At 46.0% G+C, this 16,186-nt stretch overlaps 1 protein-coding gene across 3 annotated transcripts in view; it reads right to left on the bottom strand.

Moving 5' to 3' along the window:
* The window catches only part of LOC147887541 (Regulator of chromosome condensation (RCC1) family protein), a 63,232-nt gene extending 47,575 nt beyond the window's left edge, over nt 1–15,657 (bottom strand). For all 3 annotated transcript variants that reach the window (XM_087394555.1, XM_087394556.1, XM_087394557.1), the window contains exon 1: nt 15,211–15,657. In XM_087394555.1, the coding sequence (XP_087250681.1) occupies nt 15,211–15,475 (265 nt within the window). In that variant the 5' untranslated portion in view covers nt 15,476–15,657. The remainder of the gene's footprint in view (nt 1–15,210) is intronic.
* Nucleotides 15,658–16,186: the final 529 nt, after the last annotated feature.

Raw genomic sequence — 16,186 nt, 5'->3', positions numbered from 1 at the left:
CCTCTATTTTGCACTATCTCTCTCAGCAAAAAAAGGAAGGAAAGAATGCCTATATGAACGATGGGAAAGCAGTAATTACAGCAAAGAGCAAAGGGGGAGAGAAACAAAAGGATAAATAGGAATACGAGACCCTCAGGGTCAAAAAATGGAATGTGGAAGGATGGAATCTAGACAAGGTCATTGCATTAGAAGATGAAGTGTTGAAGACAGGCATACTTATAGTGTTGGAAACATGGGAGCACGAGGGAAATGAATCCCCAGAAATCAAGGGGTGCTTGAAGACATCAATGTGGAATGCAAAAACACACATGGGAGGGAGGGAGAGGTTTTGGTGGGATTGCATGTTACATTAGCATGACATGGCAGGAATCAGCGAGAGTGATAAAGAAGGATCCACATAAACAATATATGTGGTTAGAGATAGCAGCAAAAGAGGGAAATATAAGGTTGGCAGTGTGCTATTCTGCACCCCTGCAATCACCCATATACAAACAAAACAGCCATCTATCCCGAGAGGACCCTCTTATGCACTTGGGAGAAGACATAGCTCAGTTCTCTAAAGAGCATGTAATTATCCTCACTGGAGACTTCAAAGCAAGGACAGGATCATTACAAGGGATCGTTACAGTGGAAGGGAAAGATCCCATTTGGATGGAGGAAATGAAAGACGACAATGCAGAAAGAAAAGACTGGAAAAGGACATCCAGAGATGACGGGGAAATCACCCAAATGGGAAGGCAACTCCTCGCCCATGCAGATGCTTTGGAATGCAAATTTGCAATGGCACCCCGTACTTAAAAGAAATGGAGGGATACACATGCAAAACTCCTCAAGGGTCGAGCGTAGTTGATTATGTCATCATGAACAAGACACATACTTGAGCACTTCAAGATTGAAGAGGAGTCTATTAATTCCGATCACAGAGCAATATCTATGGGCATCGTAGGGACAAAGCATATAGTAAAAAAACAGAAAATTCCTACGCAACCTAGGCTGAGATTGGATTATAAAAAGGCACACATATATGAACAGAAACTAGAAGAAGAAATAGCAGATTGTCAAACACCTTTCACATGCCAAGAAATGAGTGAATGCATGACATACTTACTGCAGAAAACAACTCATGAATGCTTTACAAAAAGCAAGGGGAGGAGCAAAGGCATGCCCTGCAACCACTGGTATGATCAGGAATGTAGAGTAGCAAAAAAAGCATGGACAACAGCAGACACAACCGAGAAGGAGGACAAAGCTAGAGCCTACAGAAAGTTGGTAAGAAACAAAAAAAGAGAGTTTCTCAAGAGCAAACAAATTGAGAGCTTTGATGAGCTTAAGCAAAATCCCAGAAAGTTTTTCCAAAAGCTACACGGCAGCATACCCAAAGAGAGGAAAGCATCATGGGAACACATGATAGATTTCGTCAAAGGCCTCTATGAGAGAAGGGGAGAAGAGAGGGTCAATAATAACTTTTCCATCAAATCTGTAAATGCTGTCATAACAAAGGAAGATGTGGGAAAGGGTCTGAAAAAGCTTGCAAACAGAAAGGCTCCAGATACACAAGGGCTAGTGGCTGAAATGCTGAAATGGGGGGGGTGAGAAGACAAAGAAAATGCTCACTACACTCATGAATCGAGCCTTAGAAGAAGGCTTTCCCAAGCAGTGGCAGCTTAGCAAGATCGTACCAATCCATAAGAGCGGGGACAGCAAGGTGGCCAAAAACTACCGCACCATCATGGTGAGTAACCTAATGGCCAAGTTATATGGCACAATAATTGAGCAAAAACTCAGCAAATGGGCAGAAGACAAAGGAGCCAGGGCACCATCCCAGGCAGGGTTTCATCCTAAACATTCGACAATAGACCACTTGGTTGCCATACAGGCTGCAACAGAGGGGGTCAAGAATAAGAAAGAAGTAGTCTATTGTTGCTTTGTAGACTTTAAGAAAGCATTTGACCCAGTTCCACGCAAAAAGCTTTGGGAAAGACTGGAAAAGCTTGAAGTCCCTCAGGAGATCAGAGAAGCCACATACAGGTTATGATGCCAATAGGATACCACACAAAGCAATGGAAGCTACGTGAATCGCTGGATGGCACAAAGAGGGGCTCAAATGGATGGAATTATGGGGTATAACCACTACTGATATCCCCGAAGATGCATGGGAAATCAGGGAGCTAGTGACGCAGAGAATGCTTAAGAAGCTATGGCAAGAACCAGGGGCAAAAATGCAGTTTTGTAAGCAGGAAATCAATCCGATGGACAGCTATGGAATGCAGAAATACCTCGGGGAAGACATATCAATATTCAAAAGACATTTAATCTGCAAAATCAGAACCAGCTCACATATCTCGAAGTGGAGAGAGTGTTGGAATCGGAGTCCTAGTGTGTGTGGTCCTAGTGTGTGTGGTCCTAGAGTCCTAGGCCATGTCCTACAGTTGAATGAGTGTGAAAAGTCTAGAGGCCACTTGTGCCACCTCATGTGGTAGGTGTGATTCCTCCCCTAGATTATAGGATCTAGATTCTCTTGTGTGTGACCTCATCTATGAGGTATCAGTGTGGGAAGATAAGGCTTGCCCAGCCTATAAATGAGGCCATGTACTTGCTACGATTCATCCAACTATCAACATCAGCTATTGTGCCTCAGCTTTTGTCTCCAATCATGTGATGAGTGTCTCTCACCCTCTCCCCATTTTCAACAAATGGTATCAGAGCCTTGTTTCCTACTCCTCCTTCCCGAGCCTCTCCTATGGAGACCTGCTCATCATACTCGTGGAGCTGCTGTCTGAGACCTGCGCCATACACAAAGAGGACGGCGTGACGACATGAACTAAAGAAAGAGCCAGCCATGTTCCTTCATGACTCTCCCTTGTTGAAGTGCGCTCACTCTCTCCTCTTTCTGCCCGCTATCTTCCCTAATGCTGCGCCATTCTGCCCACCATTTCCTCCTCATTCTGCTCACCACCTTCCTTCTCTTTTTGCTCGTCATCTGCTCGCACAACAGGCCTAATTTGTTGCTCCTACGCGTGCCATATAGCCTCTGATGCTTGCCTGCCATTCGTACTGATGGGCCATACTGTCACAACTGCTGCATGAAGGAGCTGATCTATATCGACATGTGCTACTGATACTCACGCTGGATGTTGCGCCCCTTTATCTCTAGTTCCTGCCCGACATATCCTTTGAAGTTGCATCGCTTATCTGCAGCTGTTCATCGCGTATCTCTTGGGCTGATCTCCTGAGTACAAGTCGCGAGGTAGGCAAAGGTTTTCTATGTGGCTGCTCTGCATTTGCATTTTTCCCACGCTTTCCTCTGCAAACTACCCAGTTCGTCATTACCTATTTTGCAAGCTGGAGTCTAGATTCTGATCTAATGACGTTCCTCTTTTTCTATTTGGAGCTACGCTGTTGATCTTCTTCGTTCGCCTCTCCACATGAGCTCCTACCCAAGCCTCATCATCGACCACTCTTTAGCCTCAGCATCAGTGTACAAGAGCCCGTATCACGGACCTATGCCTCTCCATTGACCAGCAAACATACCATACAGCCGTACGGACTGTACGGACTGTTGCGCCGTACAAACAGGCCTACTGTCCGTACAGCCAGCCTTGAAATAGGTGCTATATTCTGCCTACTCTCATGCTCACACTTTTCCAGCCCCTTTCTGAGCCCAAAACCCTAAATTGTGATTTTGAAGATTTTTGCCCCATTTTGGGTGAATTTGTTGGGGCTTTTATCGTCTAAAGCTTCCCTAGTATTGCTAGAACACTATGCTCTAGGAAATTTTGAAAAGCCCCAATTTTCTGCAAACCCTAATTTTGCAGCAACCCTAACCCTAAATTTTAGGGCTTTTCTGTTCTGTGTCTTCCTTTGGCATAATTGAAGCTTCTACCATGTAAAATTTGGGCCTTTTTTGAAATCTGAGTAGACATTGTAAGGGATTTAGACACTGGCTGTAATAACAGCTAAGACCTTCCCACCAATGGATAGCATAAAAAACTCCTCATTCATCGAGAAATTCCAAGGGAGCAATTTCCCAACTTGGCAGAGAAAACTCCGGCTTCTTCTTATGCGAGAAGGCATATGGAATATCACCAATGGCAAGGAGCCAAAACCCCAAGGTGATGATGCTAGAATCAGTTGGTGGGAGAACCAAAATGATAAAGCAATGGCTATCATTGGCCTAGCTTTAGCTGACAACCTTATCCACCATGTGGATTTTGATAAGACAGCAAACGACGTTTGGGAAAAGTTAGAGAATTTGTTTGAAAATAAGACCAATAATTCCAAAGTATTTCTCAAACAAAAACTCTTCAAGCTCAAGATGAAGGAAACCGAAACCCTCAATGAACACTTGAGCAATCTTGGGTCAATTCTCCAACAATTATCTGCCATCCGAGCCATTGTTGAAGATGATGATCAAGTTGCTGTACTTCTCTCCAGTATTGAAGACATTTCCAAGTACAATGAGATCCTTGCTGTCCTAAGAGTCAGCCGCAATATGAGCTTTAAGGATATGGTAGCTCATCTCATTGATGAGGACCGTAGGCTTATAGAGAAAGCAGAATCTTCCTTCGAATCTAGCAAAGCATTCTTTCTCAAGAATAAGCCCAAGAAGAACGGAAAACCTCTTAAATGTAATTACTGTCAAAAACTTGGCCATCCAGAGGATCGTTGCTTCAGGAAAATGGCAAAGCTACAAGCAAATAACATGCCAATCTGGTTGCGGAGCAGAGCGAGGACGAAGACGATGAAGCTACACCTTCTGGACCTGAGGAACAAGCCTGCACTGCTGCTATTTCTGGTCTATCCCTCCATGAGGTGATAGATGAAGAGTGGGCTTTCTAGAGTCATGTGTGTTAGGTACTCTGCCTTGGGTAGTCCCCCTAAAATGATGTAATAATTTGTCATTTTTGTGTGCCTTGTCCTATAAAAGGCTCCACTTATTTCCATGTACCTAGTTAGGAGACAAGGGGGTTGTTATGTCTTTCCTTTATCAGGCCTGGCCGAGTTCCAGGATGTTGGTGTACTCCCTAGACCTATGAGTTGGTCGTGCATCCATGCTCAGATTTGAGTCTCTGATCACGTTGACACCTAAGCCATGAGAGTGCTTGGTTCAACCTCTGAATTATGCTCAGTTGTTAGCCTCTGAGATTGCCTGGGATGCACAGTCTGGATGATGTCATAGTCTCTCACCCTAGCTCCGAAGGGGGGTTTGTTGGAATCGGAGTCCTAGTGTGTGTGGTCCTAGAGTCCTAGGCCATGTCCTACAGTTGAGTGAGTGTGAAGAGTCTTGAGGCCACTTGTGCCACCTCATGTGGTAGGTGTGATTCCTCCCCTAGATTATAGGATCTAGATTCTCTTGTGTGTGACCTCATCTATGAGGTATCAGAGTGGGAAGATAAGGCTTGCCCAGCCTATAAATGAGGCCATGTACTTGCTACGATTCATCCAACTATCAACATCAGCTATTGTGCCTCAGCTTTTGTCTCCAATCATGTGATGAGTGTCTCTCACCCTCTCCCCATTTTCAACAGAGGGACGATAGGAAAGACCCAGGGTACCAAGAGAGGAAAGAGTACGTAAGATCTGCCCCGCAAGAGAAGTAGAAAATGAGCAACATGTACTCCTAACATGTCGAGCATATGCGCAAATCAGAGAATGTTATAAGGGCAATAGAAGCAACCTGAAATCCCTCCTGGAGTGGCCAGCCAAAGAGCTAGGCAACTACATAAAGGAAATTTTAGAATATCGCAACAAAGTACTTGGTCTAGCACACAGGCTAGCACAACAAGTACTCACTGCATAGCACATTTAAGCTTTTATTTATGCTATTTTCTTTCAATGGATGTAAACAATCACTACTTGTTGATAGTGATCACTGTCCCATAGATCCTGAAGGGTCTCACGAGGACGTTAATACAATCATATCATATCATCTCTCTCTCTCTCTCTCTCTCTCTCTCTCTCTCTCTCTCTCTCTCTCTCTCTCTCTCTCTCTCTGTGTGTCTCCGACTCGCCACCGAGATACCTCTCTCCGAGCACGGCGACACGAGCAGCACACATAGCGTGAGGACACCTAGCGGCCTATCACTGACTTCTTCCAGTCACAGGATACCTCTTCTCAGTCTAGCCGACAACGCGGACGTGAGCGAGAGCCAGAGCCACGACAGCTGCGCCAGCGGACAGACTCACACATCCAGGTCCATGACATCTCGTCTCTGCTCTCTGCCCGCCCCACCGGGGTTACCGTTGCCCTCATCCACAGGGCCACCCGCCGCCCCCGAAAACTGAGCTCAACTAGGCCGTGTGACGTCAGAGGCCAATCATCTATCACAGGGTTTTTTTCAACCTCCCATTTGACGGCCCCTCTATGATTGGTCTCTGACGATCACCACCTGCACATGTATACTGTATCTCCCCCCTTTGCCCCATTTTTGGTGCCCCCCCCTTCTTTTTTGTATCATCTAGAGGTAGACACATATTTTTTGTATCAGGATTAGACACACAGTCCTTCATAACCTCTTTTTTGTAGAAACGGTTGGCTGGCCCGTTTTGAGACCGCCACCGTTATGCTCATTGTATCAGTTATCTTTAGTCTCATAGACCTTCACGGTCTCCCGAAGACTTTAATAAACTTTCTTTCTTTCTCTCTCTCTCTCTCTCTCTCTCTCTCTCTCTCTCTCTCTCTCTCTCTCTCTGTGTGCTGGTATGCACGCACAGAGAGATGGTTTGAGGGACTGTAGCTCCACATGGACAGACTCCCTCCCTTCCAGTACAGTATGGACGCTCCGTTTTCTTCCCTCATGTCGCACAATGTCAACCAAGTAATCCGTGAGGATCTCTTACAACTACACACATTCCGGACCTGGTTGGGACCGAGCGAACTCCCAGTGAAGCCTAGCTTCTACAGAGATCTTTGTTTACATATCACAGAGGAGGGTTTCATTGACCCACCAGGATACACGCAGATCCACATACCCCACTCACTGAGGATCTCTACTGGGCAATTCCAGGTCTCTTCACATAGACTTCATATCGAGAGCGGCAGAGCAGAGCGCCTATCCAGGGAAAGGTGCTTATGCACATTATGTGACATGCAAGAGGTTGAGACGGAGGAGCACTTCATCTTCAAGTGTCCCGTTTACTATGAGATCTGAGGACGTTTCTACTTCCTCTTTAGAAACAGCTATGGGTTTTTGTCCCAATTCCTCTCCTATCCAGATAGATATGCTTGGCAGGCTTCATTCATGAGGTAGTCTGGCACCGCGAGAGGATACTTCGATCATGGAGACAGGAGCGGACCTCTTCCTTGGCAGACCCCTCTCAAAGCTCTATCATAGAGTTCTTTCAACCATATCACCTGGACTCCCCCTAGACGAGACCTCGACATGATTGGGACCCCGAGCCAGTGACTCAACAACTCAAATAGAGGACGGGTGCGCAGATTACACTTGGGGATATTCCCTGCATGTTTTGTGTCGGAGCACGACTGACAAGGGTTACTGTAGCCCTTGTTAGGCGTAGAGCTATGACCAGGAGACGTCACAAGACCGCACCCTCGAGTGGTTGACAGTACTCTATCGCTGACTTCATGCTTCCAGTGCCTCATCCACCCCTGATGTCTTAAAGATGATGATGATGATGTGACTGATATGTAGTCGACCACCGACATGATTATGTTATACTCAGTACTTGCATTGGTGTGGATGCTCGGTTAGTAGCTCCACCCTCACAGCTCGCTTGTATCAAATTTTCACAGTCTCATAGACCCATCAATCTTCCTCTAGGTACGGCACATGATCTCATTCTCTAAAATGGTCTTTAGCAATGGCCCTCCTCTGGTGGCTTCACTTACTTTCCACAAGCGTGGTTGATTGCATCTTGGAATCCCTACCTTCACATCACATATCACGGACTTCTCTCTTTCACCACCTCCACCTGGGGCTGATCATACATATCTTTTCTTTAGCATCACCACTCCTCACCTTGCCACACCACCCATGTACACTACCTATCATGACATACATTTTGATCACAACCTCTCACCAAGATACTCTGCACAACTCTACATGCTAGTCACCTATATTGACCACATACCTTTTCTAGAGGACCATGCCGCTCTAATTTAGTCAATCACTGCACAAGGCTTCCCTTCACGCCTTCCTGTACACCACATGCTCCAACCGTCCCCCACCACCTTTGGGGTCCATGTCATGCAATAGTTGGTACAATGACGAGTGTAAGGCTCTTTGCTGACAGCTCCGATTCGAATCCAAACATGGTCTCTCGAGCGAACCGGACATGATACGTGAGTACCATCATCTAGTCTACCAAAAGAAACGAAACTTGGTTCGTCGGAACGAGCAATTAGTGAACATTATGTTTAGTAATAACTCCCAAGCACTTTTGGCGGAGATTCCTTGAATAGCGGTCCCCCTCACCACTCACAAATACTCAGGTTTGGCACACCTACGTCCGCACATTATATGACATCCCAATCAGCCCACTCCTGATCTCTCACACACACCACGACCGACCTCTAGCATTGTATTCACCAGGAGAGTGGTCAAGGACGTGATCATGAAGCTTCACAATGGCCAAGTGAAAGATCATGAGGGTTTATGCACCGAGTTTGTTGCATACGGGATTGATATCCTAGCCCCTATCCTGCACAGCTATTTAATGAAGCAGTTTGCCTCAGTTTCCCACGCACATGGACCCTCAACACCATCACACCTATTCACAAGGCGGGGGATCCCATGAGTTCAAAAAACTACAGGACCATTATGATTGGGCATGTCATGTCCAAGAAATATGCCTCATGTAACCGGCCTTTGATCAACAAAGGGCAGTGTAACTGACTCTACTATCTCACAAATCTGAAATACAACCAACTTGAAACATTGCCATTGTCCACGAACAAAACTCAGAGCATATAACTTCACTGAATAGCATCATTGAACCATTTAAGACAAGGGAGGCTAGAATGCCCCCTACTCAAAAGCATAAAGAGTGACACCTGTTGAGCCCAACACTTGGCGCCCCTTGCAGTATTTATTTAATTACTCGTTAGTTCAAATACAAAGGGACTCCCTTCAAGAGCTCACTCGCAGGTGCAACCCAATACAATGCCAACCCGTGGCTGTGCTAGTGCTTTTCTCTTGGTTCCTTTCAATAGTCATCCACAACACAAGTAGAACAACCTGACAGCATGCCAAGCAATGCATTCACATAAATCCAAGCCATGACTGAGCCCAAGCCTAGCCACTGCACCCCCAAGAAGAGAGTATCACAACCTGTACCCCAATCCTCTCCCGCGCTAACGGCAAGGCACCCAACCTTGCAGAAACTCAGTAGAAATGGTAGTAGCATAGAGTAGAAAGAGAAGATGAGAATCCAGCCAATAGAAAGAGCCTGTTTCAGCCCTGAACAGCTCCAGAAGTAGATTGAATAGCATACACCAAACTCTGGTAGGAGGGAGCTGCCTCTGAGTGACTTCCAACACCAGAAAAGATCAAGAAAGAGAGGGTTCAGCAAGCTGAAACAGATCCGCCATGATTGCGACCACCAGAATGGTGATTCCAGCCCACCAGCAACTCCGATTTCAATGCGCCTTGCACTAGGCAGGAGCAAGAAGAGAGGCGTCCAAGAATATGGCTTCAGAATCAAGAAAGAAAAACTTTTGTCGCGAAGAAAGTTGAGAAAAGCTCCAAAAGTGGCCCAGAATGGAGGCGTCCAGGCCCAGGAAGCATGCTAGCAGTAGAGAGCACCAAGGGGAGGAGAACTGTCGCGAAAAAAGCTCGAAAATCGACTTCAGCCAGCAAGAGGGAGGCTAAATCTGCCATCTTCAGAATGAGGCCGCTTTGGTAGGGGAGAAGACTCAAATCAGCAAGAAAGGGAAAGGAAGGGCTCCAAGGCCTTCCAGGGGTGACACCTAGGTGCCACAAGGCAAACAGAGAGGCCACACACAGAGACATGTACGAAAGGATGTGTGGGATTTTAATGCCCCTAGGGGAGTCAGGTGGCACACCATGACCCTAATGCTTGGGAACCAATGACCCTAGTTTGTAGGATCTCTAGGGGATCAATTTTTAAAGAATGACCCCACTGAACCAAACCAATTACCTGAGAAATTGAAACCACTCTAATGGCACTAGAAGTTGCACTTATTGCACATGAAATCATAGGTACCTTTTGGGCATTAACTAAGGCCCCTAGCCCGGTACCCTAGGCTAAATTCAGTGACAATTAGTTTAGACACTTCACCATCACCACCACGTCCCCGTGACATACCCCTCTCTTGAAACAGCAAACTATCTTGTTTCCTGTCCCAAAATTACAGCAAATAGAAAAGGGTGTCACAATAGGCATAAACAGCTCATAATCAATAGGACAACATCACATGAAGTACCAAAAATACAATGTACATACAGCAGGACTGCAGATCCATCCGTATGGCAATGTATCAACCAACTGGAGTGTCATGATCACTCATCATAGAAGTCTCACGGCAAAAACATTGTCAGCATTAGTGCCTCAGGTGAAACTGCAGTGTCACTAAGCGACCTCTAGATATCCTCTGAGCCTGTCTACACTATGGGTGTGGAGGTGCTACCCCCCCCTATGAGCATATCCAATAATGCCCCAAACCTATCCTCTGCTGGACCAGCATGAGTCGCTACCTACCGCAGTAGGCTCGAGACCAAATGCCTCAAGGTCGAGCTGTAAAACCTGTGGTGAATCTGCCAATTCACTCTCTTCCATCCAGATCGCATCGTTCGCAGGATAATTCTTGCACTTCACTCGATAGCGTCTGGCAACTCTACCGTTAACCTTCTGATCTTTATGTGCCAAAATCTGCTCAGGAATCAAGACTTCATCTTGCTCATCAACTTCAGGTTGCTCTTCAACTGGCATATCTTGTGGCAACCATGAAAAGGCTTCAACAAGCTAACATGGAAAGCACTGTGGATGGTCCTCTGCTCAAGTAACTTCAACCTATAAACTACCTCATTGATCTTCTCAAGAGCTTGGAAGGGGCCGTAGTACCTCATATTCAGCTTGGTGTACAGCTTTACCTTCCCTTTCTTACTCCTGAGGCGTGCCTTAAGAAAATGCAGCAAAACCCAATCACCTTTGTGAAAACCAGGTTCCTGCAATGCTTATTTGAAGCTCTTTTCTGCTTGTCCTGGCTGCGTTGGAGGGCATACTTAACCTTTTCATAGGCTGCCCGCAAGTCGTCCACATGCTCATCTGCCACAAAAATCTTCTCTTTTGTATGCAAAATAAGAGGAACCTTTCTCGCTCCTTCCACTATTTCAAACAGTGCCTTACCTAAGGAAGAGTGCATTGTATTCTTGTATGCATACTCAATCAGTAGCAAAAACTGTTCCCACTTTGCTTTGTGCTCAAACACATAACAACGCAGCAAATCCAAAGCTGTAGAATTTGCCTCTTCTGATTGACCATCAGACTATGGATGATAAGAAGATGAAAATAGCAGTGAGGTACCTATGTCATCAAACAAACCTCTCTAGAACATGCTGGTCATCCGTGGATCTCTATCACTCACGATAGACTCAGGCATCCCATGATACTTGAAAATAGATTTCAAGAACTCCTTTGCCATCTGCTCGGCTGTAATCTTCTTCCTTACTCGAATGAAGTGAGCCATTTTGCTAAATCTGCAAATTATGGTCCATATTCCATCATGACCAGAAGGAGTGCGAGGGAGATCAAAAACAAAACCCATAGCGATGCTCTGCCATGGTCTATCTGGTATAGGCAAAGGCTGAAGTAAACCGGGCTATCTCTGCCTGTCATACTTCACCTTTTGACAAGTGATGCATGTCCTGACATAAGCCTCAACATCCTTCCGTAGAGAAGGCCAATAAAAGTAGTGCTCTACTACTTTGATTGTAGCCTCAATACCCCTATGCCCTGTTGGGGTAAAGGCACATTGCCACCCCTTTATTAAAGATAGGACACCTATGACTGTCTTAAGACAGTCATAGGGTAAAACCTAATCCTAATAAAACTAATGAGTTTGTGGTGTGGCTCATTACTTCACACCCGCACACTTGAGTCTTCTCTCACACTCTCTCCCTTTTGCTCTTCTTTCCCCTTCCTGCCCCCTTCAACTGGTATCAGAGCCAGCCTCTCCTATCCTCCCTCTCCACTCCCTAGCCCCTCGGGCCTTGAGCCCTCAGCACCCGCAGCAGCAGCAGCAGCAGCGCATCGCGGGCCAACGGGGCTGCAGCGAGGCAGAGCAGGCAGCAGCGCGGGTCGCGCAGGCAGCTGCAGCAGGGCGGCGCGAGTCAGCGGGGCAGCGCATCGCGCAGGGCAGCAAGGCAGCGCGGGCTGCAGCGGGCAGCGCATCGCGCAGGCGCAGGCGCCATTTCGCGCGCCGTACAATAGTCCGGACGTCGGCCGTACATCCGTACGGACAGCCTTTTGTCGTACAGTACGGACCGCCGTACGGACGGTGACAGGGAGCTGTGTTAGGAAATTTCGACAGGAAGGTTTTTTTTTTTCTGATCTGCGTCAGAGGAGTACATTTCTCCTTGGATCTGTACCCTGCACAGGTACAGCAGGTACATTTGTACCCTGCACAGGTACACAGGTACGAAAGTATAACAGGTACACTTTTTTTTTTGGGAAGAAAGAGAAGGAGAAAGAGCACTCTGCTCTTCATTCAGGATCATCTTTCAGTTCTCAAAACTGTGTTTTTCTTGAAAGTACAGCAAGTACCTTCATCTCCCTCATGCTTGAGGTGAACAGAACCACAGTGTGTGGTTGATTGCACAGTTATTTTGTTTTGGGAAGGTAATGCCTTGATTTTGCAGAGGACATATGCTTTTACTGGGTTTGAATCTCAGTTTATAAGTGATCAGATCATAGGGCTTTTGCCTGGCAGTTGATGCTTTGTATGCCTTGAGGCATTGTGGTGCCAAAGTGCACACATTTGTCTCGATTTCCGCAGTGTCGAGGTGACATTTTCTTGCAGGTCACATTTCTTGTGCAACACTCAGAGAACCTCAGTTGAGCCACGCTTGGCCAGGGCGCTTCGAGTTTACTCGGTCCCTAACTGTCCATCGTTGACAGTGCTCAAAAGGTTCCTCATTGAGTGTTTGTACGTTGGGATCTGTGTATGTCATTTCTACAAAACCTATCCCTAAACCTAAGACAGAAACACTACCCTACGGTTCTCCAGTGGGTACTAGTGAACAAGGACTGATCTTCCGACTTGACCTAAAGCTGAGAGACTAACTTATGTAGCTTGTGCCTGACTGTCCCTGGACAAGGGGTCACAGCATATGACAAAATCTCCTATTAGGGAACTATTACACACTTGTTGATGTAGCCAGTGTGTCACTTCGCACCCAAGTGCAAGGGTGCATGTGACATTCAAGGACCTTCTCCAATGTGAGAGACTGGAGGCTTCTCCAATTAGATCACGACCATCCATAGTTTCCTCCCCATGAGCTAGGCCTGCACCTTGAACTTCCACAACGGATAGTTCGTCCCATCAAGCTTGCTTGCTTCGGTAAAGTTCAGACCTGCAAGTAACGTTGCCATACCTGCCACAACAAGCGATTGCCTTCCAAAGACACTATCTTGTTTTCCACATGGAGCCCTGGCATAGAAGAGAGAGAGAGAGATGATATGTATGATTGTATTAAAATCCTCTTGAGACTCTTCAGGATCTACAGGACTAGTGATCATTATTAACAAATAGTGATTCGGTGAAATAGAATACTCTAGACTGCTATTTAGTTAGTACTTATTGGGCTAGTTTGTGTGCTAGCCTAAGTACTTTGTTTCAGTGTTCCAAAACTTCTTTTAGATAGCTCCCTAGCTTTGTAGTAGCTGGCTGTTCCAATAGATTTTTCAGGCTGCCTCTACTGTCAGCATATCTTTCTCTTATGTGTGCATAGGCTTGACATCTTAGGTATACATGCTGCTCATTTTCCATCTCTCTTGTGGGGCAGATTTTGCATGTTCTTTCTTCTCTTGGGACCTCGGATCTTGTCCACCTTCCCTTCTCAACTTCTAGATCATGTAATCTGGTTCTCATTTTGCATATTAGATACCTTTTGAACAAGGATATGTCTTTCCCAAGGTATTTTTGCATCCCATAGCTATCCATTGGATTAATTTCCTGTTTAGAGTAACTGCCTTTTTGCACCTGGGTCTTTGCCATAGTTTTTGTAGCATCTTCTGTGTCCCTAGTTCTCTAATCTCACAAGTATACCCGACAAACATGATCAGCCGATTGAAGCACCCAATCCTTGAGACGGTCAACAATCTCAAGATGAGGTATTGGTTGAAAGTCATGGAGCATCTGTGATAATAAAAACCATAGAGGCCTGTAATGCTGCCAAATCATACTGCCTGACAGCTGTAGGAAAAGAAATCACCATACCAGTAGCATCTAGCACATCATTCACATAGCAAATGCCTTTCGACCAAAGAAAATAAGAGCGGCACAAAGCCAACGGGTGGAGAACACTTTTGACCAGTGAATGCTCTCAGCACACAAAGAATTTGTATCCCATCCATTCCACTTAAGGTGGGAAAGTATATGCTTCCAATCAAAAAGCATGTGAGTGACAAAAAGGCATCCCTTGACTCTGCCTTCAATGTGACCTAAAATAAAGTCCCATTGGTTGGGCTGCCAGTGACACCTTGAAGGAGAAGAACTACTCTACGGAGGATGGAGGAGGAACAAGCCATGCATAACTACCTCATCAGAGTGAAAGTGGTCAGAATCAGAGCCACTGGGGGGAGAGGCGGAGACATGCATACAGTAAAAGACACTGAGGGGTCATACCCAGCTGGTCAAATATGATGATGCACACAAGTAGTGTTGTAGGGAATGCTCTTGCTAGTTACCTCTCCACAAAGGAAAATCCATTCCTTCCCTTGAGGAAGTCATTGGTTCAAACACAACTGTGCTGAGCAGCAAACAGAGTCCAGACTTGTCCGTAGCAAACCCATGATATTGCCTAGAGCAGTACTTCAATATTAAGTTAATGTACATTACATCTAAACTGAATCGGCAATTGGCCTACTGAACCCTTTGATCGGGTTATAAAAATGATCTTCCAGAATATATTTATGCTATTTCCCATATCGAAAATCCCACTCTCTCGTTCGGTCTTATCATGCACACTGTGTCCCTTAACAGATGCAGGAGAAGAAATGGCATCCTACTTGTCACAGCAGCTGCATGGGAACCTCCACAGGCCATGGTCTGAATCGCAATACTGGCTAATGCTAAGAGCGGCTGAGGAAAAAGCTCATCGCGGAAAGTCTTAGTAGCGAGCTGTCCATGCGTGCCTGCCCCCCAACTCCAATTCCAGGTACTATGTCTGTCCACTAATTCTTCTTGGTGCTCTTCTTCGTTCTTGGGGCATTGCAGTCCTTCTTGGCTAGCTGTCTGCATATCATCTTGCTGGTTGTGGGACTCGTCCTCCATCGTTACGGCGGGATAAACCAGGAGCACAACATGATAGCACCAAAAGGCTGCAAGGCAAATTCTTCAAATCGAGAAGTGCCAGAAAGCAGCCTGAAAATGGATTGTCGGGTGCCGAACAGCAATACCCACGAATCTTTTAATCCAGCTTTGCTACCCGAGTTTTGCTGAACCAATATGTTCGTCTTTACCAACGAGTTCCATACTTCAAATCAAAATTCCATAATAGTTGTGAAGAAAAGAAGAGGGATGAAAAGTAAGGGCCTTAGCACATGGATGGGACTAGCATGGGTTTAGGATGAGAATATTTTTGTCATCATTACTCCCATCCTACACCAAGTGGTCTAGGACGGATTTAGAATGGGAGTAGCCATTTTTTCTCCCATCCTAGACCATGGCCTCTGGACCTGGCAGCCAGAATGGGTTCCCCTTTTTTAGGGATTCAAAAACATGGAAGGATGACATGTGTCCTTGTCCCCACAAGGTCCCCATCTCTTAAACACATGAAATGATGCCATGTGTCCTCTTCCTCCTAAACCCATCCATGGTTCTTTTTTTGTTAGCACATAGTGGGATGGGAATACGATAGAAATATGCATGGGACCACCTTTTCCCATTCCCATACTATTTCTTCCCATGTGCTAAGCCCCTAAGAGGGATTCTACCAAGGAATAAAGGGGGGAGAGGAGGACTTTCAATTAAAGGATAGTGGAG

The sequence above is a fragment of the Dipteris shenzhenensis genome, chromosome 23 (genome assembly GCF_047967505.1).
Source record: "Dipteris shenzhenensis isolate YYH24624 ecotype China chromosome 23, Dip_SZ_1.0, whole genome shotgun sequence".
Taxonomy (NCBI): domain Eukaryota; kingdom Viridiplantae; phylum Streptophyta; class Polypodiopsida; order Gleicheniales; family Dipteridaceae; genus Dipteris; species Dipteris shenzhenensis.
The sequence above is the reverse complement of the archived record's forward strand: the minus strand, read 5'-3'. Positions and strand labels throughout refer to the sequence as shown.